General features: G+C 54.6%; 2 protein-coding genes across 5 annotated transcripts in view; one reads left to right on the top strand and one right to left on the bottom strand.

Moving 5' to 3' along the window:
* The window catches only part of EZH1 (enhancer of zeste 1 polycomb repressive complex 2 subunit), a 29,098-nt gene extending 18,699 nt beyond the window's left edge, over positions 1 to 10,399 (bottom strand). For 2 of the 3 annotated variants that reach the window (XM_030540907.1, XM_030540910.1), the window contains exons 1-4: positions 4,848 to 4,916; positions 2,191 to 2,311; positions 1,471 to 1,599; positions 1,024 to 1,143 (exon numbers count right to left, since the gene is read on the bottom strand). In XM_030540907.1, the coding sequence (XP_030396767.1) occupies positions 1,024 to 1,143; positions 1,471 to 1,599; positions 2,191 to 2,311; positions 4,848 to 4,858 (381 nt within the window). In that variant the 5' untranslated portion in view covers positions 4,859 to 4,916. Of the gene's footprint in view, positions 1 to 1,023; positions 1,144 to 1,470; positions 1,600 to 2,190; positions 2,312 to 4,847; positions 4,917 to 10,320 lie in introns of those variants that run through there. The other variant, XM_030540909.1, reaches the window with a different exon arrangement.
* A 31-nt stretch (positions 10,400 to 10,430) lies between these two features.
* On the top strand, positions 10,431 to 16,930 carry LOC115638882 (receptor activity-modifying protein 1-like). Of its 2 annotated transcripts, none has more exons than XM_030540912.1 (5): positions 10,431 to 10,499; positions 14,107 to 14,145; positions 14,581 to 14,641; positions 15,358 to 15,499; positions 16,566 to 16,930. In XM_030540912.1, the coding sequence occupies exons 2-5, from the start codon at positions 14,140 to 14,142 to the stop codon at positions 16,918 to 16,920; spliced, it is 564 nt and encodes a 187-aa protein (XP_030396772.1). In that variant the 5' UTR covers positions 10,431 to 10,499; positions 14,107 to 14,139; the 3' UTR covers positions 16,921 to 16,930. The 2 variants fall into 2 exon arrangements, with proteins under 2 accessions (XP_030396772.1, XP_030396771.1); XM_030540911.1 differs by lacking the exon at positions 10,431 to 10,499 and adding an exon at positions 12,338 to 12,629 and having other exon boundaries at positions 14,581 to 14,607.
* The last annotated feature ends 10,976 nt before the right edge of the window (positions 16,931 to 27,906 follow it).

Raw genomic sequence — 27,906 nt, 5'->3', positions numbered from 1 at the left:
AGTCACAAATTTAATTGACGCATTTTTTTTTTAATGACAGGTTTCAGATTAGCCCACGAAAGCTTATGCTCAAATAAATTTGGTAGTCTCAAAGGTGCCACAAGTCCTCCTGTTTTTTTAACGAGCATCATCAGCATGGAAGCATGTCCTCTGGAATGATGGCCGAAGCACGAAGGGGCATACGAATGTTTAGCGTACCTGGCACGTAAGTACCTTGCAATGCTGGCTACAACAGTGAGAACAGGCGTTTGCTTGGCAGTTTCAGGTGACATTGTAAATAAGAAGCAGGCAGCATTATCTCCCATAAATGTAAACTAACTTGTTTGTCTGAGCGATTGGTTGAAGTAGAACCGAGGTAGACTTGTAGGCTCTAAAGTTTTACATTGTTTTGGTTTGGAGTGCAGTTATGTAACCAAAAAAAATAAATAAATCTACATTTGTAAGTTACACTTTCACAATAAAGAGATTGCTCAGTACTTGTATAAGGTGGACTGAAAAATACTGTTTCTTTTATCATTTTTACAGTGCAAATATTTGCAATAAAAATAATATAAAATGATCACTGAACACTTTGTAATAGAAATTAATATTTGAAAATGTAGAAAAATATTTAATAAATTAAAATTGATATTCTGTTTAATAGTGCAATTAATAACAATTAATTTTTTTAAATCAATTTTTTAGTTAATCACGTGAGTTAACGCTGATCAATCAACAGCCCTATTTCAAACAGAAAATTCCACAGTTTAAAAAAAAAAAAATCAGCCACTAAATTCAGGCACTGAACCCTGCAAAGGCAGCAGTCAGGCTTGGCTGGTCCTCAAGATTTCAGGGGAACTGGCGAGCCAGCTCTGCTATTGGGGATACAGCATAATGCGAGATGAAAACATTCCCTTCCAATGTCTCGGGAGCAGCGGCAGACTCAAAGGGAGCAGGCTGAGGAAGGTATCTGCAACCTCAAACACGTAGGGATGACGCATTAATCGTCTCAAAAGTCTCACACCACAATGCACTCTCACCTACCATGAAATTCTGCTGAAGAGGGGACCAGGAATACATAATAGGCACCAACGCTACTGTGTTCAGGGACCTCATGAAGATGGTCTGGTTTGGGAATCCAGGGAAATTGCTCTCGACGGTACACTGGAGAACAAGCAAACACAGCGACAGTAAGGAAAGGGCAGCTCAGACACAGTTACTGCAGGACAGAAACATACACTTGATCCCGTCCCACGGGTACAGCTATTGATCTGCTGAACTTTACAGTCACTCACAGTCTTCCCTGGACATTAGCCACAGGGTTTTCTTTTTGCCTCCATTTCTGCAGCCTGGGGAGAGTACAAGGCACGGTAAGAGACTGACCCGCAGGGAGCAGAGAAAGGTACAGCCCTCTTCAGCCTTCCCTGCAAAGTCCTGGGTTGTAATCAGCTCGTGTAGCTGCCCTGCCATTTCCACCTCATTCTCCTGTACCTGTTTCAGGAAAGGGTGCCCAGTGCCAGGCTTCATTAACGGGACTGGCTGAACTCGAAGCTTCTTCCAGTCTTCATTCAGAATTTGAGTTTTTTCTTGAACCTTTGCAAAATTGGCCACAAACAGAGCCTGAAATTAGAAAGAGAAGTGCTTACAATCCTCAAAGCAAGTTTAGACTCAGATTGCTGAAATCCCTGCTGGGAATGTGTGACATACAGCAGGCTGTAGAGTCAACACAGCTGCCACTTTCAGCAAAGGCAAGGAAGGATATTATTCCCATTTTACAGACAGGGAACTGAGGTTCAGAGGGTCTAAGTGACTTGCCCAAGGTCATACTGAAAGTCTGTGGCGGAGCAGGGCCCTGAAGCTAGACTCTCCAGTCCCAGGCTAGTGCCCTGATCACCAGATCACTCTGTCACAAGGAATACCAAAGAAAGATTTTCTATACCCCACACAGACACTGAACATGGTCTAGTCTAACAGCAGAATGTGAACAATTAAAAAAACTCCACAGATTATAAAGCCTGAAGGGTCCATTCCCATGGCTCTTCTCTGAACCCTTTCCAATTTTTAAACATATTTCATGAATTACAGACACCAGAACTAGACACAGTGTTCCAGCAGCCGTCACAACAGAGCCAAACACATGTACTCTCCCTACTCCTATCTGCTATTCCCCTGCTTATACATACGAGGATTGGCCCCAGAAAATACATCTACCTTGGCTCCCATGTTTGCCTGAAACCTCTTGAGTTGCCGAAGACGCATATATTCAGACTTGACTTTCCTTTTCCAGTAAATAATGCACTTAGACGTTGGCGGAGTTGGAATTTCCATTTTCCTGAAAAACATAACACAAAGGTAGCACCCACACGACGGAGCGCTTCTTCACAAACACAAGGCGTTGCCTAACAAAAACAGTGTGCTGTGATTCTCAGTGCATCACCAAGTTTATCGGGCAAAGAAAAGTAACTGCATGTGCAGGCCACACTGGTTCTGTTTGTTTATGGAATAATTATGGTGCAAACTGTACCGAAGAGGGCACTGGGTGCTCAGGACAGAGCATTCATTGGCAGGGGGATCACCTATCTGTGCCCCTAGGACGGCTGGTCCCAACAGCATGAGCCTGGGTGACTTCCTTTTTGACTAAATATTCTACGCAGCTCCTCTGTTCCGTTTGCCCCAGGCAGTAACAGACTGAAGGCAAAGGTGACGCTGGCTTCATTATACACAGACTGGAATCACCACTTGTGCCTCCAAGGTGACCCTCCTAGGTCAGCTGGGATCTTTCCCCCCCAGCCCACTCCTCACAGGACAGAGCAGGCCACAAGTCTTTGCTTCTCCTCCTCAGGAGCGCACAGCACAGGGTTATTTAATAAAGATGCCAAACGTTCTCTGAGGCAGCAAAAAATCAAAACTATGAGCCAATCGCACACACCAAGAAGAGGCTCCGGGGCTGTTCCCGGGGACTGCAGGGTTACAAAACATACTTCTGCAGGGTTAAACTTCCTTAAAGTTCACCCAGTGCCAACTACACACATTTCCTCTGGACCTAGTCTTAGGGGTGGGAGACACGATCACAACATGCATGTGACAAACCTGGCTGCAGGACTGTGAATAAATCAGCTCTGCTATCCAATGGAAGAAGAGTGGGGGGGGTCTCTCTCTCTCTCTAACACACACACACAATATAGCAACACTGTAGGAGGCTCTGATCTCATGAAACTATAGGTGCAAGCCTGATTGTCCCAGGGAGTCAGGTTAGCCTTTGGAGGGAGTTACAGTCCATTCCGGTTCATTATTTAACTCTTCTGTTTGCATTATTGTTGCTCCAGTTCACCCAAGAGCCTGGAGACATAGGCAGGGGTCTGATCCCCTCACTTCCAAGCAGACCCACTTCCCATTGTAACAGTATGGAAGTCTTTGGACAATGAGGATTCTGAGGCATACAAGTAGGTTTTCAGGATTATACTTCTGTTTTCATTTATCTGCTGGGATTTAACTGTCCGATTCCCCTTGGGGTACAGTTTCAAAGTTATAGTTTCCCAGCATTCAAACATCTCTTTTACAGGAGGTAATGCCATTCAAACCTAAGAAACCAGACCCCCTCAGCACCCTGGGCAGCTTCCCTGCTGCCTGGAATAAGCCTCCTGTGAGTGATGGGGTTAAAATAAACTACATGGCACAAACCACAGAGTTAGGCCAAGAAAAACATGTTCAGAGGGGCATTTAACTGTAATTAAGAGTCAGCAGCAGCGTCAGCCACAAGCACAGTGGGGCATTATGTGCGTCTGTGACAGTGGGGAGCATCATTCGGCTTCAGCCCATGTTCTAGCCCCAGTAAGTCAGGGAGTGAAGGAACAATGTCAAAAGCAGAATGGACACCTATTACTCAGACACACATTTTAGTTACAGATTCAAAATAAAGGAAATACGACTGGTGATGGTGCCGCCCCGTTAGCTGGAGGCAAAACAATGGCACGCAGCAATCTGACCCCGCAACTCAGCAAGTTCCCAATACCCCCTCAGTTGCAGACACTCCCTATTCTGCAACCCACTACCCCAAGCCTCACATCACAGACATCTTAAACAAACTCCACAGATGAACCCCAAACCAATCTGCCCCACACCACATACCTGCCTGTCCCAATGCTCCCCACACCCAGGGGCTCCCCAGCCCCCTCTCCCACAGGGTGGTCAACCCATATACCTGCTCCCCACACTGCAGGAGACCCCAGCACAGAGTGCCCGCCCCAGACACCCCCCAGCCCATGCCCCCCCCCAGGCCCGGGCCAGCCCCAGACACCCCCCCGGTCCAGGCCCCTCCCCCCAGGATGGGACCAGCCCCAGACACCCCCCCAGCAGGGGACCAGGCCCAGAGCCCCCCCACCCACACCCCTCCCCCCAGGACCGGGCCAGCCCCAGACACCCGCCCCCGGCCCACGCCCCTCCCCCCAGGAAGGGACCAGCCCCAGACACACACACCCCGGCCCACGCCCCTCCCCCCAGCAGGGGACCAGCCCCAGAGCCCCCCCCCGCCCACGCCCCCTAGCAGGGGACCAGCCCTGGAGCCTCCCCCGGCCCACGCCCCTCCCCCCAGCAGGGGACCAGCCCCAGAGCCCCCCCCGCCCACGCCCCTCCCCCAGGACCGGGCCAGCCCCAGAGCCCCCCCCCGCCCACGCCCCTCCCCCAGGAAGGGACCAGCCCCAGAGCCCCCCCCGCCCACGCCCCTCCCTTCCCCCAGGACCGGGCCAGCCCCAGAGCCCCTCCCGGCCCACGCCCCTCCCCCCAGCAGGGGACCAGCGCCAGAGCCCCCCCGCCCACGCCCCTCCCCCAGGACCGGGCCAGCCCCAGAGCCCCCCGACCCCGTTACTCACGCCTCATCCATCGCGCTCAGGTGACCTAGAGGCCGCAGCACCCCCGCCTGCTCTGCGCCTGCGCCAACCAGTTCGCCCCGCCCCCGCCGCTCACATGCCCTGCCCCCTTCCAGGAGGCTCCTCCCCTCAGAGCGTGTCCGCGCTCAGAGCCCTGCCCACTTCCTGAAGCCCCGCCCACAAGACTGCCGCAATCCAGGGCCCCGCCCAGCTGAGAGACCGCGCCCCCTGCAGCGAACGCAGGAGCCTTGGAAAACATCGGAAACGATCCCCGCAGTGCCCCGGCGTGTCCCAGAGCCTGTCAAAACCCGCTAGATACCGGCCCGGGGCAGAGAACCCAGGCGTCCCGGCTCCCCCCCCCCGGGGGAGAGAACCCAGGCGTCCCGGCTCCCACCCCACCCCCCCAGGGGGAGAGAACCCAGGCGTCCCGGCTCCCACCCCACCCCCCGGGGGAAAGAACCCAGGCGTCCCGGCTCCCACCCCACCCCCCGGGGAGAGAACCCAGGCGTCCTGGCTCCCCCCCCCCGGGGAGAGAACCCAGGCGTCCCGGCTCCCCCCCCCCGGGGGGGAGAACCCAGGCGTCCCGGCTCCCACCCCACCCCCCGAGGATAGAACCCAGGCGTCCCAGCTCCTACCCCCACCCCCCGGGGATAGAACCCAGGCGTCCCGGCTCCCACACACCCCGGGGGAAAGAACCCAGGCATCCCGGCTCCCACCCCACCCCCCGGGGGAAAGAACCCAGGCGTCCCGGCTCCCACCCCCCGAGGACAGAACCCAGGCGTCCCGGCTCCTACCCCACCCCACCCGGGGATAGAACCCAGGCGTCCCAGCTCCTACCCCCACCCCCCGGGGATAGAACCCAGGCATCCCGGCTCCCACACACCCCGGGGGAAAGAACCCAGGCATCCCGGCTCCCACCCCACCCCCCGGGGGAAAGAACCCAGGCGTCCCGGCTCCCACCCCCCGAGGACAGAACCCAGGCGTCCCGGCTCCTACCCCACCCCACCCGGGGATAGAACCCAGGCGTCCCAGCTCCCACACACCCCGGGGGAAAGAACCCAGGCGTCCCAGCTCCCACCCCCCGAGGATAGAACCCAGGCGTCCTGGCTCCTACCCCACCCCTCCCCGGGGATAGAACTCAGGCGTCTCGGCTCCCACCCCCCAAGGATAGAACCCAGGAGTCCCGGCTCCCACTAGAACCCAGGCTTCCCGGTTCCCCCTCTACTCCACCCTCCGGGGAAAGAACCCAGGTGTCCCGGCTCCCACCCCACCCCCAGGGGGATAGAACCCAGGAGTCCCAGCTCTGACCCCACTGGGGGAAAGAACCCAGGAGTCCTGGCTCCCTGCTGTAACCCATCTGAAAGTCCCAACCTTGCTGATGACCCACATGGGGTCAGTTAGGTTCCACATGATTACATTTCTGTTTTTTTTTTAATTTGCAAATTACATACAAATAGTACGTTAACAGATTGTTACGCTGGCAAAGCCGAGCACTCACACATTGGGAAATGCCAGAATTCAAGATTGCTTGTGCAATCTTACCTCGGCCCCATGTCCATTGTGATTCCTGTTACAGCCTCTAATGACAGGATCATGCAGTATTTTTTCCAGAGCTTGACTTTGCAGCTTTAGTGGGCTTTGAAGCTAGTTATTGGAGATGTAATAGAGTATGGCCAGCCTCAAACCATGCAGAGGACAGGTTTCTAGGACAGGTTTTGTGGAACTAATGGGAGCCGTAGGAAATATAGTTTAGATTTTAGAAACCCTGGTTTGGGTGACTTCGGTAAATGATTTCCAGTCTGCGGGGCAGTTTCTATGGGCCTGGCAATGACCTGCCTGGAAGATTCACAGGTGAAGGACTTGCTCTTGTTTTTAATTCCTGTAGAGCAAGTTCTTGTTGAGACAAAAAGGCATTTAAAGCCTTTCCTGGTTGCTGGCTCTGTGAGAGATAGACAGTCTCCTGATGTTATGGTAACACCAAATGCTTGGATTTACTCCAGTGACAACATGCACCTTTGTTAGAGTTCACTCTGGCCCCTGTGGAGGATGGAGCTCATCTTGCTTTCTCATGTGTGCTGCCCTTCTGGTTGGTAGCATTAGAGGGCACATTACACCAACTTCCTCCTGGCTTCCTCTGAGGATGACCAGATGTCCCGATTTTATGGGGACAGTCCTGATTTTTGAGACTTTTTCTTATATAAGCTCTTATTACCCCCGATTTTTCACACTTGCTGTCTGGTCACTGTCACGGAGTCACCGGGCGATGCTCTGGATCTTCTCCCCACCAAGCCAGGCAGGACTTTGGGGAGCCTCCTCTCCCTTGGAGCAGACTTGTTCAGGGCAAGAAGCTCACACGGCTTCACCTCCTGGGTCTCTCCTTGGAGCGTTCAGCATCCTCTGCCCCTCTGTACACTTCCCACAGCGAGCCGACCCAGGCGGGATCCTAGGGAAGTCACAGGGTCCTGCACCCCCACTTTGCAGTCAGACGTGACTCTCAGCCAGCCAGTAACACAGAGGTTTATTCAATGGCAGGAACAGGGTCTAAAACAGAGCTTGTAGATACAGCGAACCGGACCCATCGGCCGGGTCCATTCTGGGGGGCAATGAGCCAGACCCCCAGGTCTGCCCTCAGACAGCTCCAGCCTAACAACCCCTTCCAGCCCCTCCTCTCTGCTCAGCCCCTTTCCCGGGCCAGGAGGTCACCTGATTCCTTTGTCTCCAACACCTTCAGCTGGCACCTTTGGGGGGGGGGGGGCCCAGGCCATCAGTTTCTAGGAGACAGAGTGTCAGGCATTTAGGTGCACTGGCCCTTTGCTCTGCCAGATACTTAAGAACTGCCATGGGGACACTGAGGCATCAACACAGTATTCAGAGAAAACATTAAGAACATTCCCAGTTCGTCACAGTCACCCTACTTCCTCTTGGCTTCCAGGTGCTGCCTTTCATCAACAAAGCACGATGTGGCTTGTGCTCTGGTGATCTGAGAGACTCCTCTAATTAGGAGCCAGATCAGCCAGGACACTCGAGCGAACAGCCCCCAGAATCAAGAATCTGGGGGCTGGATGCAGGTTGTTCTGGTGGTTGTCAGGCTTGGCTCTGGAGTGCACTTCCTCCAGGGGTCTGACAGAGCCGAGTTTGTTGATCTTTCAGGCATGGTCAAGGGCCCATCTGTTTCCTTTGGCTTGTGTGGGAGGGGCGGAAGGGTTGGCCAGGCTGCTGTGTCAGGGATTCTTTTCCTGATAGGTTTTTGTTCCTAAGCTTCTGTACTGCATGTTGCCCTCGTGCCTGGAGATGGGGTATTGGGAGCATCCGACACACACAGTAATAACTATGCCAGGAAAAGGAATCGCACATCACATCCACTTACTCCCACCCCAACCCTTCACATGTCAAGCCAGAGTCACAGCTCAGCTTCTGGGAATGCAGATAGGCTGACCAGATCGGGACAGTCCCCATTTTGGGGCTTTTTCTTAGATAGGCTCCTATTACCCCTCACCCCCATCCCGATTTTTCACATTTACTGTCTGATCACCCTAAATGCAGCTGAAGGCCGACTCCTCCTCTCCATACTCCTCATTCTGCTCCTTGTTAACTGCAACCTTTGCCCAGCAGAAGCTGGATATTGTACCAGTATCACTCCTGGCCTGTGTTGCACTGATCTGTGTATTTCAAGACTCCTGTGGCCCCTGCTCAGCACTCAACATGCACCTGACACATGCTAAGCTTTCCCGAAACCTAACCCACAGGGCTGCAGCAGGACATAAGTCATGCCTAGGCCTCATGCTGGGCCTTGCCTGGGATGAGAGTCTGGGGGGTACCAAGGCCTTGTGCTGGCCCTGCCCAGGGGTGAATTTCCCTCCGATTAGGAGGTGAGAGAAATGGGCACTGGGGAAGGGTGTCAGCCAGTCAGTTGCTGGGTAGCCAGAACTGCCCTTCTCACCTGGATCTCGCCGGGGGAAGTCAGGAACTGTCTCAAGTTTTGTAATCTGCCATTAAGAGAGTCCTACTGGGAAACCTGAGCAGCCAGCGCTGAGCAAGCAGACAGGACGATTTCATCCTGGAGGAGCCTGACCCCCACGCAGAGTAATAATCCTCTCCCTTTCATTGCAGAAACACTACACGCGGTTTGCTTTGGGGTTGGGTTTCCAGCCGGGCTGAACAAATGCTGATTAACATCAGCTCATGTTGCTCTCCCAGGGAAACAGGAATTATTTGTGCTACGGTATCTCCAACAAAAATCTCCCCTTGTTTATATTTTGCTTTATCTTTATTGGCTTCAAAGCCCTGTTTTTCTTATGACCAGTTTGATATGGCTAACAGGGGGAATGTTTGTGCCCCTTAGCACGTTCACGCTGCGAGAACTAGGCACAGCACTATTCATGCTGCCCTTGCTCCGGGCTGTAATGCCCTCGCAGCTCCCCAGTCTGCACCAAAGTTAATGGGAGCTTCTGCCTTGACTTCACTGGGGACAGGAGTAAGATTCTCATGTATCCCAGAGCCCTGCTAGCTCACAGACCTGCAGCATGCAGGGGCAGGGGGTTGGAGCCCTCCCATAAACCAAACAAACCTACAGGCTCTAGCTGTTCCTGAGGCCCCCAGCCTGGCCGGTGCCTAGTGACTTGTTATCACATCTGTTCCTCCTGGGAGAGAGCTCTGCATATAAATCAGATCCTAGCTCCCTATTCTGCCAGCAGCAGGGATCTAAATGAGAACTGACTCAAGATTAAACAGTTGGCACAGCCTGAGCAAGCAGCTAAACACAGCTGCTGAAAGGGAAACAAAGGGATTGTGACTCCCAGCCAGAGGCCACCCCTGTATTCCAAAACCATCGGAGCTGCAGCCGCCTGCAAGGGTGCCCCTGGCTTTGGTGGTGGTGCCAGGGGGCCTCTGGACAGGATCCCCTGGCTGGGGAAGCACCAACATGCATGTGGAGCCTTCTGGGGAATTCCGTGGGGTGAGAGCAGCTCTTTGTGCTACCCTGGGCTGAGACAAAACCTCTTGTGCAGGGCAGGGAGTCCCAGTGTCCCCCACCCTCCTCATCTTGGGGTCGTTGTGCTTGGAAATGTACCATAACAGCTATTCTGGACTGAGCCCTCGTGTGGACACCCTTATTCCAGAATAGCTCCGTTAGTAAATCCCCAAGTGTGGACAGGTTCTCAGCGCAAGTGATCAGAGAGCAGGCGAGGGGGGGTGCTGGAGGGAAACGGAGAGATCATTAGCGGCATTGTATTTGCAGGGCCTCCCGGGGCTAGGTGCAAGGCTGGTTAGAACCTCAAAGATAAGAATGAGGCTATGGGATCCTTGTCCAATGTGGGGTGCAGGCTCAGAGCGGCTCCAGCACCTCTGCCATGAATGGGAGCACAGAGCAGGAAGCAAGGAACCGCTGCTGGGGCTGGGACAGGCTGGCTGCACTGGCTGGCTATGGCTTTTGTCATGAGCTGAGCAGGAGGCTGGGCTGGGGCTTGGATTAACCAACCTTTGCAAGAACGGCTCCACGGTTCCTCTTTGGCCCAGCAAGCGGTGCGAGCACAGGAAGCGCTGTGTGTGTGTGCGGCTCCGAGCAGGGAACACAGTCCCTGGGAAAGCCTCTTATCTCTGGGAGACGGTCCTGCCCTGCTGCTGGGCTGGGCTGAAGGGCACAGCAAACTGGCTCGGGTAAGAGTCTGGCTCGGGATGCAAACAAGAGCTAGAGTTTTTTCCTGGAGGACAGGTCCATCCATGGCTGTTAGCCAGGCTGGGCAGGGATGGTGTCCCTGGCCCCTGTTTGCCAGAGGCTGGGAATGGGTGACAGGGGATGGATCACTTGCTGATTCCCTGTTCTGTTCATTCCCTCCGGGGCTCCTGGCATTGGCCACGGTTGGATGACAGGACACTGCGCTGGATGGACCATTGGTCTGACCCAGCATGATCCCACACCCGAGAGGAAGCCAAGGCACCGGCAGAGGCCTCTGTGGAGCCTGGGGAAGTGGATTCCTTGGTGTCCCTCACTTAGATAGAGTACAGCTTTGCACCTGTACCCCACCTTCCCCCCAGGATCTCCTCACACTCAGCCACCATTCAGTAGCGAACCCTGCCTCAGCATTGTGGAGTTCTGGCCCCCTTTGTTTGTCTTCTCGCTCTCTGTGCCTCCTCTTATCCCTGTATTGGTTTGTCATCGCCCGTCTTTGTATGTGTTGTTTGGACTTTTCCTTCCCCTCTGGAGTGAATCGGGGCCCTGCTGATGGTCCTGGCTTTACCTGTTGCTTTTGTTCGCACTGCCTGGAATTTTTCCCACAGGGAAGGGGAGACACTCCCAGATGCTGACACTGATGGAATCATGCCCTTTCTTGGGCACCCTGATCTGAGCTGACCCTCTCCCTGCTCGGTGGCGCATGCAGCTGCCCAGTCAGCAGTCTCAGGGCATAGCTGTAAGGCATTGCAGGCTGCAGCTTGCAGGCAGGATTGTGACGTCTGGCTGCTAACAGAGAGTGGGCTCCCCTCCCGCAGGATCCCTGACTTATCGTGACGCCCGCTCTCAGGAGCTGGAGAGAATCCTGGCCCAGCCCAGTTAGGTTCTGGTGCCGCACATCGCCGCAGTATTAAGCACCCCTGTATAATGTGTGTAGCTGGGGGTGGGGGGCAGAGGGGTCCAAGCATCAGTTTGAACTACCTGGAGCCCGATTCTCACCTGCCCTCCAGCCCTCCTATGCTACTCTGGCAGAGTCCTGGGGCGTTAAAGCGGGGAGAAATGGCTTCCCCACTTGCAGCACATGGGATCTGCACTCCCCTGCTCACAGCCCTGATGTAAGGGGCATGTTAGGGGCACTGCCAGAGCACATCACACTGCGGCTCTCCGAGGGCATTTCAGGGGAGTGGAGCACTAGCTAGAGCCCTGAGGCTGCTCTAACTTTCTCCTGGGGAGTGGGGTGGGGCCCTAGATGAGAGACAGTGCAAATGGCGCTAGACAACTCCCCATACCCTCTCCAGTGCAGGAACCCGGTCCCAAAACATCATGTAACAACCAGCTGAAATCCCAGTAGGGCCAGCCCAGCTTTGTGTCTTCCCACGTAGGGCTACCAGACAGCAAGTGTGAAAAATTGGGAAGGGGGGTGGGGGGAGAATAGGAGCCTATATAAGAAAAAGACCCCAAAATCGGGACTGTCTCTAAAATCGGGACATCTGGTCACCCTATTCCCGCGGGAGACAGATTTGGTACCTGGAGATGTTCCAGGGGTGGGTTTCTCACCCCACAATTGTCTTTGTTCTGTGTGGCTACTCCACAGCCTGGGCAACGGCTGCTCTGCTCCCCTCAGCCAGTGCCTCAGCTCTCCAGGGGCTGGGGCTGTTTTCCTAGCAAAATGCATCCAGCAAAGCTAGGAAGACATTGGAGCAGGTGACCAGAAATGCATGGCACCAGTCAGCCATCAGCCTGTCCCCCAGTCCCGGACCCTGGAGTGCTCCCTTGCCACTACCCCTGGCCCCTGCCCCATCCCAAGCAGAGGAACCAGCTCCCTCCCTCCCTGTATAGTTACCCGCAGCCTGGAGATCTCACTTGACCTCTTATCTGATGACTTTGGAGGCTGGAAGAGGGGATGTTTTCCCTGCCCTCTTCCCTCCCATTGGCTGGGCGGCCCTCAAGAGCCCAGGCACTAGATGGGGCGATAAGCGGCTGAGGTATATCTGGGGAAGGGCCCTGGTGTTCCTCTCCTGGGGAACTCTGCGCCCTGGCCCTGCAGGTGGGGAGAATGCCTGTCCAGCCCCGGCACCACCTTTGCTACTGGCTGCTAATCCCTCTCCTGCAGTGGGGTAAGGGTCTTGCTTGTGGGCCCAGATTTCCCAAAGAGCCCAGGCCTGGCAACTCCTGCTAGGTCCCTTGTGGTCTGATCCTCAGCGGGTTGGATGCTGAGCCTGATGCCAGGCCTGACATGCTGCCCGGGCAGAGAGAGGCCGACCCTGGCAAACTGCCCAGGCTCCAGCTGCTGCATTTGTTTCTTCTCCCTGCCCCGGGGCAGCTGCTACTGCTCGGCCCTGCTGGTGGGGATGGACTGAAGGGAGCAGTGTCCCCTGGGCTGGCACCCCCCAGGGACAGTCCAGCTGCCTGGCACTTGCCAACATGAAGAGCCCAGCCCTTCGGGGAGCTGCTCCCCATCCCCAGCACCCTGGCTGGTCGCCAGTCCTCCCTGCTGCTCTGGAGGGGCAGATGCCTAGTGGGGTCCCTGGCGCAGGCCCAGGGGTTCCGTGCAGCACATGGCCATGTGGGATGTCTCCCGCAGGCAGGCTCTTGACATAGACTATGGAGTCAGACGAGGCAACCTAAGGGCTCGTCCCTGGGCCCGACACTGCCTCCCGCACACGCAGCCCCCGCCCAGCTCCTCTGACACCCTCAGTGCCCAGCTGGGAGGTCCAAGTGGGGGACACAAGCGCTCTCCTTGCATCCTGTCCCTAGGGCCCCCAAGGACTGGGCGGGGGCTCGGCTGCGTCGGTCTGACTCCTGTCCTGAGGGCTCATTATCTTTTGGGAGGGGTACAGCCCATTTGCCCATCCCCGGCAGGGCACTCTTGGCTCTCACGTCTCCCATGGGTTTGGGTTCTGCTGGGCTGTCCCGTTGGGGACCCCTCCTCATCCCAGGAGCTCTGAGCAGAGCGGCTGCTAAGCAGCTCTGAGGTGGTTCATAGCCAGTCCGAGACCCCGGGGCCAATCAGTGTTTCACGCTCCCAGCCAGGGCCTGTCTTGGTGCTGAGTAAGCCCGTCCCGAGCCAAGGCACCGACAGCCACTGGGGCTGCGCTGGGGGGGATGGGAATGGCCTCCCCGGGGTATGAGTGGGTGTGTGCCAGGGAGGGACGCGTGGCGTGGTCAGTCCCTGGGCATTTCCATCCTTTGTCTCCATCTCCGCCCTGCTAGACCCACGCCCCGGCTCTGCCCACCCCTGGGCCTCGGAGCAGAGTCAGGGTGATATTTGCTGCACACCTTCCTCTGCCCGGAAAATCCAGCTGGCTGCTCAGGAACCAGCCCGTCAGATGTCGGAGCCCGGCCCCCACAGACAGCCTGGCTACAGCCACGGGGGGTGCGCTGCCTGAGCGCATGGACCCTGCTCCCCACGAGGAGGTCTCCCAGGGCCTGGGGGAAGCCCCAGCCCAGCCCGGCCCTTCGGCGTCTCCCTCCAAAGCCGGGGCCTCCCCTGCTGAGCTCATCTCAGCCTGGGCAGGCGACAGGGCTGGGCGGAGAATGGCCTGTGGGGCCCAAGCCCAGCTCTGCCGTGACCACTCTCGTCTCCTGCTGCAGGGTGTGGGGAGCTGACCTACGGAGACCTCGAGGATGAAAGTAAGAGCCCCCTGTATTCGCCTCCCAAGGTGGGACCCCGGGAACAATCCTGGGGGCCTGATCCTGAGCTCCCTCCTTCACTCTGTGCCCCCCCGGGTGCCCCCACTCCTGCCCCTGAGCTGGGCGCTGTCAGGGATGCTGAACCACAGGCACCTGGGGGTCTCCCCCCAGCAGGAACCTGTTTCCCATAGCTCCCACACAGTGTTGAGGGCACCCAGCTCCATGGGGACCACCTGCTGCTGGGGTCCCATCCTGGAGGATTCCCCAAGCTCTTGACTAGCGGGTAGCACAGCCTGGGCTGGGGTGGAGGGAGATGGTGCCCATCGCTGCTGCTGGTGCCCACACAGCTGAGATGGGAGCTGGACAGATTCATCCTGGCCAGGCCCCGCTGGCTCGCCCCCTCCCTGCACTGATCCTTCCCCTTTGCTCTTGCAGGTCATTACCTGTATTTGGAGGAGGACGGTGAGTGACGCCCGCCTGCACCCATCACGCCCAGGTGTCCATCCCCCCAACAGGGCTGGGAGGGTCTGCACGGGGGCACCATGCACCACACTTCAGTTTCCATAGCAGGCGCTTCGCTCCGGCGTGACCACAGACTGGGGGGAGGGGGTGCACCAGGGCTGGGCAGAGAGAGGGGACACTGGGCCAGCCTGCAGAGCTCCCTGCCCCGCTCCCAGAGAGCAGCCGATGGTGCCTGGAGTGAATGGGCACTGGCTCAGCCTTGGGGCAGGCCCAGGCCTGGTGTCACAACACCGTGCCAGCAGCCTGCGAACACTGAGGCTTGTTCTCTGGGCCCCGGCCCTGCTAGGAGGCAGGGGACAAAGGCACTTTCCTGGATCCACCCAGCGCAGCCCAGCCCAAACTGTGGGAGCTGAGTGTCTGGCCAGGCCCCTGGGATCTCGTGTCTTAGCTGGGCCTCTCAGAAGAGCCTCTCCGGGGAGCCAGGGGCTGGTTCTGATGCTGCCGGGCCGAGGCGAGGGGCACGCGCTGGACTCCACTGGGCTGTGGAAGAGGACAGGAGCTGCGCTGCAGGGGACAGAGCTAGTGAAAGAGCTGGAAAATGCAGGCGGGAGCTGCGGGTTGGGGTCCCTCATTCCCTAAGCCCATGTGCCTTGCCAGGAGTTGGGGTAGAGCAGGCTAGGCTGGCATGGCAGTGCCAGAGCTCAGCCACGGCTCCTCCAGGGGGACTAACAGGCAGATCTCTTCCCCTAGGCCCCTTTACCGAGGAGGGCAGGTCGGCCCACTGCAGGGACACCTACCTGGAGTGGATCTCCCTGTACTGTTGGACCACCTTCCACGCCACAGTCATGGCCACGCCGGAGAGGAGCCGGTGTCAGTGGGAGCAGATCAGCAGGTCTGGACGCCCGTCTGCCCCAGACAGATCCTTGCTTCTGAGGCGCCCTGGGCTGGGAGCCGAGTGCATGCAGTGCTGGGGCAGAGCATTGTCTCACTGGGGTTTGCTCTTAAACAGGCTCCAGGACCCCGAGCACCCTGGCTTGGTAATGATCCTGCTGGGGAAGGGGATTTTCAAATGAGTCAGTGCTGCCGTGTGGCCTGTTTTCCTGCACGCAGCTGTCAGTATGCTGTGAGCAGGGCGCATTGTGCAGTGCCTCTGGTGCATGTGGCTTCCATCGGCGTCCCGTGTGTGGGAAGGTGTGCGGCACACCATCAGCGTCCTGTGTGCGGGGAGGTGTGCGGTGCACCATCAGCGTCCTGTGTGCGGGGAGGTGTGCGGTGCACCATCAGCATCCCTCATGTGGGGTGGTGTGTGGCGCACCATCGATGTTCTGCATGTGGAGAGGTGTGCGGCACTCCATCGCCTGCCTGTGGCATCCCACGTGCGGGGAGGTGTGCGGTGCACCATCAGTGTCCCACATGCGGGGTGGTTTGCAGTGCACCATCGGCGTCCCTCATGCGGGGAGGTGTGCGGTGCACCATCAGTGTCCCACATGCGGGGTGGTTTGCAGTGCACCATCGGCGTCCCTCATGCGGGGAGGTGTGCGGCGCATCATCAGCTGCCTGTGGCCTCCCCTGGGCGGGGTGGTGTGCGGTGCATCTTTGGCTGTGTGCGGCGTCCCGCCTGCGGGGAAGGGGGTGAGGCGCACCATTGGCTGCTTGCAGCTTCCCACGTGTGGGGGCGGGGCGGAGGTGCACCATCGGCTGCCTGCGGCACGGGCTGGTGGCTGGTGGCTGCTCAGCTCCCAGCAGTGGCTGCTTTGCAGGGTGCCCAGTGCATGCAGTTTGAGGACCATGGGAACCCTGCAGGTGAGTGGTGCCCATCACTGCCATTTCCGGATGCACAGTCAGTGCCCGGCTGGGGGCTTGTTTGGGCACCTCGCTGGCTGCTGCTGAGCCCAGAAGCCCCAAACCCCACAGACCTGGCCAGGCTCAGCCTCACGTCTCCTCCTCTCCCCCCCCAGGACCTACAGCGACCTCTCCAACTGCACGGTGCTGATGGCTGAGGCTCTGTCCTGCCCCTGGCCCAGCCCTGCTCTTGACTCCTTCTTCCTGCAGATCCACATGGAGTATTTCACCAACTGCACCATGCCCGCCAGCCCCCAGCCCGGCCAGCCACCTCTGGGGCCTGTCCTAGCCATGGCCGCCATGCCTGCCTGCTTGACCCCTCTCCTGGTTGCTCTCACGCTCCGCAAGGCCAGAGAGGCTGAGCCAAAGCCTGATCGGCCCCTCCCTGCGGCACCATCTGTGCTCAACAGACAAAGGGTTTCTTCTCATGCAGTCCTGGGCACCAACGGGAAAGGAAGAGAGAGTGTCTAGTGGTTGGAGGGTGCTGGGAGCCAGGACTCCTGGGTTCTATCCCTGGCTCTGGGAGGGGAATGGGGACCAACGGGTTTGAGTGGGGGCAGGGTTGGGAGTCAGGACTCCTGGGTTCTCTTCCTGGCTCGGGAAGGGAGTGGGATCTAGTGGTTGGGGGTGTGCTGGGAGCCGGGACTCCTGGGTTCTCTCCCTGGCTCAGGGAGGGGAGTGGGGACTAGTGGGTTTCAGTGGGGGCAGGGTTGGGAGTCAGGACTCCTGGGTTCTCTTCCTGGCTCAGGGAGGGGAATGGGGACCAACAGGTTTGAGTGGGGGCAGGGTTGGGAGTCAGGACTCCTGGGTTCTCTTCCTGGCTCGGGAAGGGAGTGGGGTCTAGTGGTTAGGGGGGTGCTGGGAGCCGGGACTCCTGGGTTCTCTCCCTGGCTCAGGAAGGGGAGTGGGGATTAGTGGGTTTCAGTGGGGATGGGGCTGCGAGCCGGGACTCCTGGATTCTCTCCCTGGCTCGGGAAGGGGAGTGGGTGTGATGAAGTGGGAATGTTCTTGATGTGTTCCTTGAATGCTGAGTGGGGAGTATTGACCTGGGAAGGTTGATGGGGAGTTTTGCTGGGACTGCCTGCCTTGGGAAAGGGAGGTTACCTGAGCATGTAACCTGAGAACCCAGGAGGGGGGTTGGAGGCCAGGTGACACCTCTCCCGGGGAAACTGGACTGTGACGAACTGGGAATGTTCTTAATGTTTTCTCTGAATACTGTGTTAGTGCCTCAGTGTCCCCTATGCAGTTCTTAATATCTAGGTGGTGGAATAAGGGCGTGTGATTGCTGCAGAGGAAGGGGCCAGTGCACCTAAATGCCTGGCACTCTGTCTCCTGGCAACTGATGGCCTGGGCCCCTCCTCTGCAAAGGTGCCTGCTGAAGGTGTTGAAGACAAAGAGATTAGGTGACCTCCTGGCCCGGGAAAGGGGCTGAGCAGAGAGGAGGGGCTGGAGGGGGTTGTTAGTCTGGGGCTGGCTGGGGACGAGGAGTGAAGTGCAGACGTGGGGGTCTGGCTCATTGCCCCCCAAAATGGACCTGGCCGAGGGGTCCGGTTCGCTGTATCTACAAACTCTGTTTTAGACCCTGTTCCTGCCATCGAATAAACCTCTGTGTTACTGGCTGGCTGAGAGTCACGTCTGACTGCAAAGTGGGGGTGCAGGACCCTGTGGCTTCCCCAGGACCCCACCTGGGTGGACTCGCTGTGGGAAGCTGTGATGAACTAGGAATGTTCTTAATGTTTTCTCTGAATACTGTGTTGGTGCCTCAGTGTCCCCATGGCAGTTCTTAAGTATCTGGCAAAGCAAAGGGCCAGTGCACCTAAATGCCTGGCACTCTGTCTCCTAGTAACTGATGGCCTGGGCCCCTCCCCTGCAAAGGTGCCAGCTGAAGGTGTTGGAGACAAAGGGATCAGGTGACCTCCTGGCCTGGGAAAGGGGCTAACCAGAAAGGAGGGGCTGGGAGGGGTTGTTAGTCTGGAGCTGGCTGGGGTCGAGGGTGGAGGGCAGACCTGGGGGTCTGGCTCACTGCCCCCCAGAATGGACCCAGCCGAGGGGTCCGGTTCGCTGTATCTACAAGCTCTGTTTTAGACCCTGTTCCTGTCATCGAATAAACCTCTGTGTTACTGGCTGGCTGAGAGTCACGTCTGACTGCAAAGTGGGGGTGCAGGACCCTGTGGCTCCCCCAGGACCCCGCTGGGGTGGACTCGCTGTGGGAAGCGCACGGAGGGGCAGAGGATGCTGAATGCTCCAAGGAGAGACCCAGGAGGTGAAGCTGTGTGAGCTTCTTGCCCTGAACAAGTCTGCTCCAAGGGAAAGGAGGTTCCCCAAAGTCCCAACTGGCTTTGTGGGGAGCAGTTCCAGAGCATCGCCCGGTGACTCCTGACATAACCTTATTCCCAGATTCTGGACCTTAGCGTCCAAAATTTGGGGGTTAGCATGAAAACCTCCAAGCTTAGTTACCAGCTTGGACCTGGTACTGCTGCCACCACCCAAAAAATTAGAGTGTTTTGGGGCACTCTGGTCCCCCTGAAAAACCTTCCCTGGGGACCACAAGACCCAAATCCCTTGAGTCTCACAACAAAGGGAGATAATCCTGATTCCCTTCCCCCCTCCAGGTGCTCCTGGAGAGATACACAGACACAAGCTCTGTGAAACTACGCAGAGTGAGTCCCCCTCTCCGTTCCCAATCCTGGAACAAAAGCACTTTCCTCTTCACCCAGAGGAAATGCCAAATCAGGCTAGCAATCCAACACACAGCTCTCCCCTGATTTCTTCCTCCCACCAATTCCCTGGTGAGTACAGACTTAATTTCCCTGAAGTAAAGAAAAACTCCAACAGGTCTTAAAAGAAAGCTTTATATAAAAAGAAAGAAAAAATACAAATGTTCTCTCTGTATTAAGATGATACAACACAGGGTCAATTGCTTAAAAGAATATTGAATAAACAGCCTTATTCAAAAAGAATACAAATCAAAACATTTCCAGCACTTATATTCATGCAAATACCAAAGAAAAGAAACCATAGAACTTACTATCTGATCTCTTTGTCCTTACACTTAGAAACAGAAGACTAGAAAATAGAACTACTTCTCCAAAGCTCAGAGACAGCAGGCAAGCAGACAAAAGACTCAGAGACACAATTCCCTCCACCCCAAGTTGAAAAAATCCAGTTTCCTGATTGGTTCTCTGGTCAGGTGTTTCAGGTGAAAGAGACATTAACCCTTAGCTATCTGTTTATGACACGCCCCCCAAATTGCAGACAGTGGGGAAGCTCACTGGCGGCAATTTTCTTCTAGAACTTGAAAATAAACAGATTAATACAACACATGCACCTTTACATATACTACTAAGTATATAACTAACAGACTTTTACATTTTAAGAACACTTTTTAACTACTGGATTGCATCAGCAACTTTGTTAGAAGCTCCTGTGATGTGTTGAATTTCAAAATCAAAATCTTGGAGAGCTAAACTCCAACGAAGAAGTTTCTTGTTGTTCCCCTTGGCAGTATGAAGCCACTTTAGTGCAGCATGGTCAGTTTGTAGTTGGAACCGCCGTCCCCAAACATATGGGCGTAGCTTTTCCAGGGCGTACACAATGGCATAGCATTCCTTTTCACTGACTGACCAGTGACTTTCCCTCTCAGACAGTTTCTTGCTGAGAAACACGACAGGATGGAAGTTGTGATCTGTTGCTTCCTGCATGAGCACTGCTCCTATACCACGCTCAGATGCATCCGTGGTTACTAGGAATGGCTTGTCAAAGTCCGGGGCCCTGAGCACAGGGTCCGACATGAGCGTTGCCTTAAGCTGGGTAAAGGCTTTTTGACACTCATCAGTCCACTTAACGGCATTTGGCTGGGTCTTTTTGGTTAGGTCGGTCAATGGGGCAGCGATTTTGGCTGTAGTGTGGTACAAATCGCCTGTAGTATCCGGCCAAGCCTAAGAAGGATTGGACCTGTTTCTTTGACCTTGGGACAGGCCACTTTTGGATAGCATCCACTTTGGCCTGTAGGGGGTTTATGGTTCCTCGACCCACCTGGTGCCCCAGGTAAGTCACTCTGTTTTGGCCTATTTGACACTTTTTGGCCTTAACAGTTAGTCCTGCCTGCCTGATGCGCTCAAAGACCTTTTCCAGGTGGAGTAGGTGTTCGGGCCAGGAGTCTGAAAAAATGGCCACATCATCGAGGTAGGCAACTGCAAATTCTCCCAGTCCAGCTAGTAGACCGTCTACCAGCCTCTGGAAGGTGGCGGGTGCATTTCGAAGGCCGAAAGGAAGGACATTGAATTCATACACCCCCGTATGGGTGACGAATGCTGACCTCTCCTTGGCAGGTTCATCTAGCGGTACTTGCCAGTACCCCTTGGTTAAGTCTATTGTAGAGATGAACTGGGCACGTCCCAACTTCTCCAATAGCTCATCGGTACGTGGCATTGGATAGTTGTCCGGACGAGTTACAGCATTTAGCTTACGGTAGTCCACGCAGAAGCGTATTTCCCCATCTGGTTTGGGTACCAGAACCACTGGAGATGCCCATGCACTGGTAGATGAGCGGATTATACCCATCTGTAGCATGTTCTGGATCTCCCGTTCTATAGCAGCTTGGGCATGAGGAGACACCCGGTAGGGTGGGGTTCTGATTGGGTGAGCATTACCTGTATCAATGGAGTGGTATGCTCGTTCAGTCCGTCCTGGGGTGGCTGAGAACAATGGGGCGAAGCTAGTGCACAGCTCCTTGATTTGTTGCCGCTGCAGACGTTCCAGGGTGGTTGAGAGGTTCACCTCTTCCACGCCACCGTCTTTTTTTTCCGTCGTAGTAGACACCGTCAGGCCACTCAGCATCATCTCCCTGGACTGTAAACTGACAAACCTGTAAGTCTCTGGAATAGAAAGGCTTGAGAGAATTAACATGGTACACTTTAGGCTTTAGTGAGGAATTGGGAAATGCTATGAGGTAGTTTACAGCTCCCAGGCGCTCTTGGACCGTGAATGGCCCTTCCCATGATGCTTCCATCTTATGGGCCTGTTGCGCCTTCAAGACCATAACCTGGTCTCCTACCTTGAAGGAACGTTCTCTGGCATGTCTGTCATACCAGGCCTTTTGCTCTTCTTGAGCATCCTTTAGGTTCTCTCTAGCAAGGGCTAAAGAGTGTCGGAGGGTGCTTTGTAGGTTGCTTACAAAGTCCAGAATGTTAGTTCCTGGAGAAGGCGTAAACCCCTCCCATTGCTGCTTCACCAACTGTAATGGCCCCTTAACCTCGTGACCATACACAAGTTCAAATGGTGAAAACCCTAAACTGGGATGTGGTACAGCCCTGTAGGCAAACAGCAACTGCTGCAACACTAGGTCCCAATTATTGGAGAATTCGTTGATGAATTTTCTTATCATGGCCCCCAAAGTTCCATTGAACCTTTCCACCAGGCCATTGGTTTGATGGTGGTACGGGGTGGCAACCAAGTGATTCACCCCATGAGTTTCCCACAGTTTTTCCATGGTCCCTGCCAGGAAATTAGACCCTGAATCTGTAAGGATGTCAGAGGGCCAACCTACCCTGGCAAAGATGTCTGTTAGGGCCAGGCACACAGTGTTAGCCCTGGTGTTGCCTAGAGCTACTGCTTCTGGCCATCGGGTAGCAAAGTCCACTAAAGTCAGTACGTACTGCTTTCCTCTGGGCGTCTTTTTTGGGAAAGGGCCCAGAATATCCACAGCTACTCGCTGAAATGGGACCTCAATTATGGGGAGTGGCTGGAGAGGGGCCTTGACCTGGTCTTGAGGCTTTCCCACTTTTTGGCATACCTCACAAGACCGGACATACTTGGCAACGTCCTTGCCCATCCCCTCCCAGTGGAAGGACTTCCCCAACCGGTCCTTGGTTCTGTTCACCCCAGCATGGCCACTGGGATGATCATGGGCTAAGCTTAAGAGCTTCCCCCGGTACTTAGTTGGAACCACCAACTGTTTTTGCGGCTGCCATTCTTCCCGGTGTCCACCAGAAAGAATTTCCTTGTATAAAAGTCCTTGGTCTATAACAAACCGGGATCGATTAGAAGAGCTGAGAGGCGGTGGGGTGCTCCGTGCCGCCGCCCAAGCTTTCTGAAGGCTGTCATCTGCTTCCTGCTCAGCCTGGAACTGTTCCCTTGAGGCTGGGGTCACCAGTTCTTCCTCAGACTGTGGACTTGGGCTTGGTCCCTCTGGAAGCGATGTAGGTGATGGGGTTGTTTTCGTTGCTGGTGAACCGCTCTCCGCTGGTGCACCTGAGGGTATTTCAGGCTCTGGCTGAGCCTTTTGGGTATGGCTGTCTTTTGCTTCTGCCAGTTCTGGCTTGCTGGCGCCCTCTGGCGTTGAGTTTGAAGATGTGGTTGCACTTGCTGGTGCTGGTTGCTGTTCCAGTTCCGGGCCTGGGACTGGAGATGCTGTGGCTGTTTCAGTGGTAGGCATGGAATCCGGGTCCACTGCCTCTGTCTGGGTCTCTGGTAACACAGACGGGGCTTCTGTGGACGGCTCAGGAACAGGAATGGGTCTGGAAGCTTGCCTGGTTGGCTACGGGTAACCATTCCCACTCTCTTGGCCCGCCTCACCTGGTTGGCCAAGTCTTCCCCCAGTAGCATGGGATAGGATAATTGTCATAGACTGCAAAAGTCCACATTCCTGACCAGCCTTTGTACTGGACAGGCAGTTGAGCTGTAGGCAAGTCTACAGCTTGTGACATGAAGGGGTAAATTGTAACTTTGGCCTTTGGGTTGATGAATTTGGGGTCAACGAAGGATTGGTGGATAGCTGACACTTGTGCCCCCGTGTCTCTCCACGCAGTAACCTTCTTTCCGCCCACTCTCAAATTTTCCCTTCGCTCCAAGGGTATTTGAGAGGCATCCGGGCCTGGGGATCTTTGGTGTGATGGTGGTGTAATGAATTGCACTCGCATGGTGTTCTTGGGACAGTTGGCCTTGATATGTCCCGGTTCATTACACTTAAAGCATCTTCCATCTGATGGGTCACTGGGCCGAGGTGAGTTACTGGAGACTGGTGAGGTTGAAGAGTAGGGTATCTGTGGCTTTACTTGGGTGGTATGGAGGGTCTTTGGCTGTCCTCGGTTGTAGGGTTTATGGTCTGTGTGCCCCCTGGGGTAATCGTTCCCCTTGACAGTAGCTTTTTTGCTTTCTGCCAGTTCCATCCATTTGGCTCCAATCTCCCCCGCCTCAGCGATAGTTTTGGGATTTCTATCTTGTATGTACCGTGTGATGTCTTCAGGAACACCATCCAAGAACTGCTCCATTTGTATGAGGAGGTTCACTTCTTCCAAGGTTTGAATGTTGTTTCCTGTTAACCAGGCCTCATAGTTTTTTTGCAATGTAGTAGGCGTGTTTGGGAAATGACACCTCTGGTTTCCACTTTTGGGTTCTGAAGCGCCGACGGGCATGATCTGGGGTTATCCCCATCCTGTATCTGGCCTTGGTTTGAAAAAGTTTATAGTCATTCATTTGCTGCTTAGGCATTTCAGCTGCCACCTCTGCTAAAGGTCCACTGAGGTGTGGCCTTAATTCTACCATGACATAACCTTATTCCCAGATTCTGGACCTTAGCGTCCAAAATTTGGGGGTTAGCATGAAAACCTCCAAGCTTAGTTACCAGCTTGGACCTGGTACTGCTGCCACCACCCAAAAAATTAGAGTGTTTTGGGGCACTCTGGTCCCCCTGAAAAACCTTCCCTGGGGACCACAAGACCCAAATCCCTTGAGTCTCACAACAAAGGGAGATAATCCTGATTCCCTTCCCCCCTCCAGGTGCTCCTGGAGAGATACACAGACACAAGCTCTGTGAAACTACGCAGAGTGAGTCCCCCTCTCCGTTCCCAATCCTGGAACAAAAGCACTTTCCTCTTCACCCAGAGGAAATGCCAAATCAGGCTAGCAATCCAACACACAGCTCTCCCCTGATTTCTTCCTCCCACCAATTCCCTGGTGAGTACAGACTTAATTTCCCTGAAGTAAAGAAAAACTCCAACAGGTCTTAAAAGAAAGCTTTATATAAAAAGAAAGAAAAAATACAAATGTTCTCTCTGTATTAAGATGATACAACACAGGGTCAATTGCTTAAAAGAATATTGAATAAACAGCCTTATTCAAAAAGAATACAAATCAAAACATTTCCAGCACTTACATTCATGCAAATACCAAAGAAAAGAAACCATAGAACTTACTATCTGATCTCTTTGTCCTTACACTTAGAAACAGAAGACTAGAAATAGAACTACTTCTCCAAAGCTCAGAGGACAGCAGGCAAGCAGACAAAAGACTCAGAGACACAATTCCCTCCACCCCAAGTTGAAAAAATCCAGTTTCCTGATTGGTTCTCTGGTCAGGTGTTTCAGGTGAAAGAGACATTAACCCTTAGCTATCTGTTTATGACACGCCCCCCCAAATTGCAGACAGTGGGGAAGCTCACTGGCGGCAATTTTCTTCTAGAACTTGAAAATAAACAGATTAATACAACACATGCACCTTTACATATACTACTAAGTATATAACTAACAGACTTTTACATTTTAAGAACACTTTTTAACTACTGGATTGCATCAGCAACTTTGTTAGAAGCTCCTGTGATGTGTTGAATTTCAAAATCAAAATCTTGGAGAGCTAAACTCCACGAAGAAGTTTCTTGTTGTTCCCTTGGCAGTATGAAGCCACTTTAGTGCAGCATGGTCAGTTTGTAGTTGGAACCGCCGTCCCCAACATATGGGCGTAGCTTTTCCAGGGCGTACACAATGGCATAGCATTCCTTTTCACTGACTGACCAGTGACTTTCCCTCTCAGACAGTTTCTTGCTGAGAAACACGACAGGATGGAAGTTGTGATCTGTTGCTTCCTGCATGAGCACTGCTCCTATACCACGCTCAGATGCATCCGTGGTTACTAGGAATGGCTTGTCAAAGTCCGGGGCCCTGAGCACAGGGTCCGACATGAGCGTTGCCTTAAGCTGGGTAAAGGCTTTTTGACACTCATCAGTCCACTTAACGGCATTTGGCTGGGTCTTTTTGGTTAGGTCGGTCAATGGGGCAGCGATTTGGCTGTAGTGTGGTACAAATCGCCTGTAGTATCCGGCCAAGCCTAAGAAGGATTGGACCTGTTTCTTTGACCTTGGGACAGGCCACTTTTGGATAGCATCCACTTTGGCCTGTAGGGGGTTTATGGTTCCTCGACCCACCTGGTGCCCCAGTAAGTCACTCTGTTTTGGCCTATTTGACACTTTTTGGCCTTAACAGTTAGTCCTGCCTGCCTGATGCGCTCAAAGACCTTTTCCAGGTGGAGTAGGTGTTCGGGCCAGGAGTCTGAAAAAATGGCCACATCATCGAGGTAGGCAACTGCAAATTCTCCCAGTCCAGCTAGTAGACCGTCTACCAGCCTCTGGAAGGTGGCGGGTGCATTCGAAGGCCGAAAGGAAGGACATTGAATTCATACACCCCCGTATGGGTGACGAATGCTGACCTCTCCTTGGCAGGTTCATCTAGCGGTACTTGCCAGTACCCCTTGGTTAAGTCTATTGTAGAGATGAACTGGGCACGTCCCAACTTCTCCAATAGCTCATCGGTACGTGGCATTGGATAGTTGTCCGGACGAGTTACAGCATTTAGCTTACGGTAGTCCACGCAGAAGCGTATTTCCCCATCTGGTTTGGGTACCAGAACCACTGGAGATGCCCATGCACTGGTAGATGAGCGGATTATACCCATCTGTAGCATGTTCTGGATCTCCCGTTCTATAGCAGCTTGGGCATGAGGAGACACCCGGTAGGGTGGGGTTCTGATTGGGTGAGCATTACCTGTATCAATGGAGTGGTATGCTCGTTCAGTCCGTCCTGGGGTGGCTGAGAACAATGGGGCGAAGCTAGTGCACAGCTCCTTGATTTGTTGCCGCTGCAGACGTTCCAGGGTGGTTGAGAGGTTCACCTCTTCCACGCCACCGTCTTTTTTTCCGTCGTAGTAGACACCGTCAGGCCACTCAGCATCATCTCCCTGGACTGTAAACTGACAAACCTGTAAGTCTCTGGAATAGAAAGGCTTGAGAGAATTAACATGGTACACTTTAGGCTTTAGTGAGGAATTGGGAAATGCTATGAGGTAGTTTACAGCTCCCAGGCGCTCTTGGACCGTGAATGGCCCTTCCCATGATGCTTCCATCTTATGGGCCTGTTGCGCCTTCAAGACCATAACCTGGTCTCCTACCTTGAAGGAACGTTCTCTGGCATGTCTGTCATACCAGGCCTTTTGCTCTTCTTGAGCATCCTTTAGGTTCTCTCTAGCAAGGGCTAAAGAGTGTCGGAGGGTGCTTTGTAGGTTGCTTACAAAGTCCAGAATGTTAGTTCCTGGAGAAGGCGTAAACCCCTCCCATTGCTGCTTCACCAACTGTAATGGCCCCTTAACCTCGTGACCATACACAAGTTCAAATGGTGAAAACCCTAAACTGGGATGTGGTACAGCCCTGTAGGCAAACAGCAACTGCTGCAACACTAGGTCCCAATTATTGGAGAATTCGTTGATGAATTTTCTTATCATGGCCCCCAAAGTTCCATTGAACCTTTCCACCAGGCCATTGGTTTGATGGTGGTACGGGGTGGCAACCAAGTGATTCACCCCATGAGTTTCCCACAGTTTTTCCATGGTCCCTGCCAGGAAATTAGACCCTGAATCTGTAAGGATGTCAGAGGGCCAACCTACCCTGGCAAAGATGTCTGTTAGGGCCAGGCACACAGTGTTAGCCCTGGTGTTGCCTAGAGCTACTGCTTCTGGCCATCGGGTAGCAAAGTCCACTAAAGTCAGTACGTACTGCTTTCCTCTGGGCGTCTTTTTTGGGAAAGGGCCCAGAATATCCACAGCTACTCGCTGAAATGGGACCTCAATTATGGGGAGTGGCTGGAGAGGGGCCTTGACCTGGTCTTGAGGCTTTCCCACTTTTTGGCATACCTCACAAGACCGGACATACTTGGCAACGTCCTTGCCCATCCCCTCCCAGTGGAAGGACTTCCCCAACCGGTCCTTGGTTCTGTTCACCCCAGCATGGCCACTGGGATGATCATGGGCTAAGCTTAAGAGCTTCCCCCGGTACTTAGTTGGAACCACCAACTGTTTTTGCGGCTGCCATTCTTCCCGGTGTCCACCAGAAAGAATTTCCTTGTATAAAAGTCCTTGGTCTATAACAAAACGGGATCGATTAGAAGAGCTGAGAGGCGGTGGGGTGCTCCGTGCCGCCGCCCAAGCTTTCTGAAGGCTGTCATCTGCTTCCTGCTCAGCCTGGAACTGTTCCCTTGAGGCTGGGGTCACCAGTTCTTCCTCAGACTGTGGACTTGGGCTTGGTCCCTCTGGAAGCGATGTAGGTGATGGGGTTGTTTTCGTTGCTGGTGAACCGCTCTCCGCTGGTGCACCTGAGGGTATTTCAGGCTCTGGCTGAGCCTTTTGGGTATGGCTG

This window comes from Gopherus evgoodei, chromosome 23, assembly GCF_007399415.2.
Source record: "Gopherus evgoodei ecotype Sinaloan lineage chromosome 23, rGopEvg1_v1.p, whole genome shotgun sequence".
Taxonomy (NCBI): Eukaryota; Metazoa; Chordata; order Testudines; family Testudinidae; genus Gopherus; species Gopherus evgoodei.
Note: the sequence above shows the minus strand (reverse complement) of the source record. Positions and strands in the feature narration are given on the sequence as shown.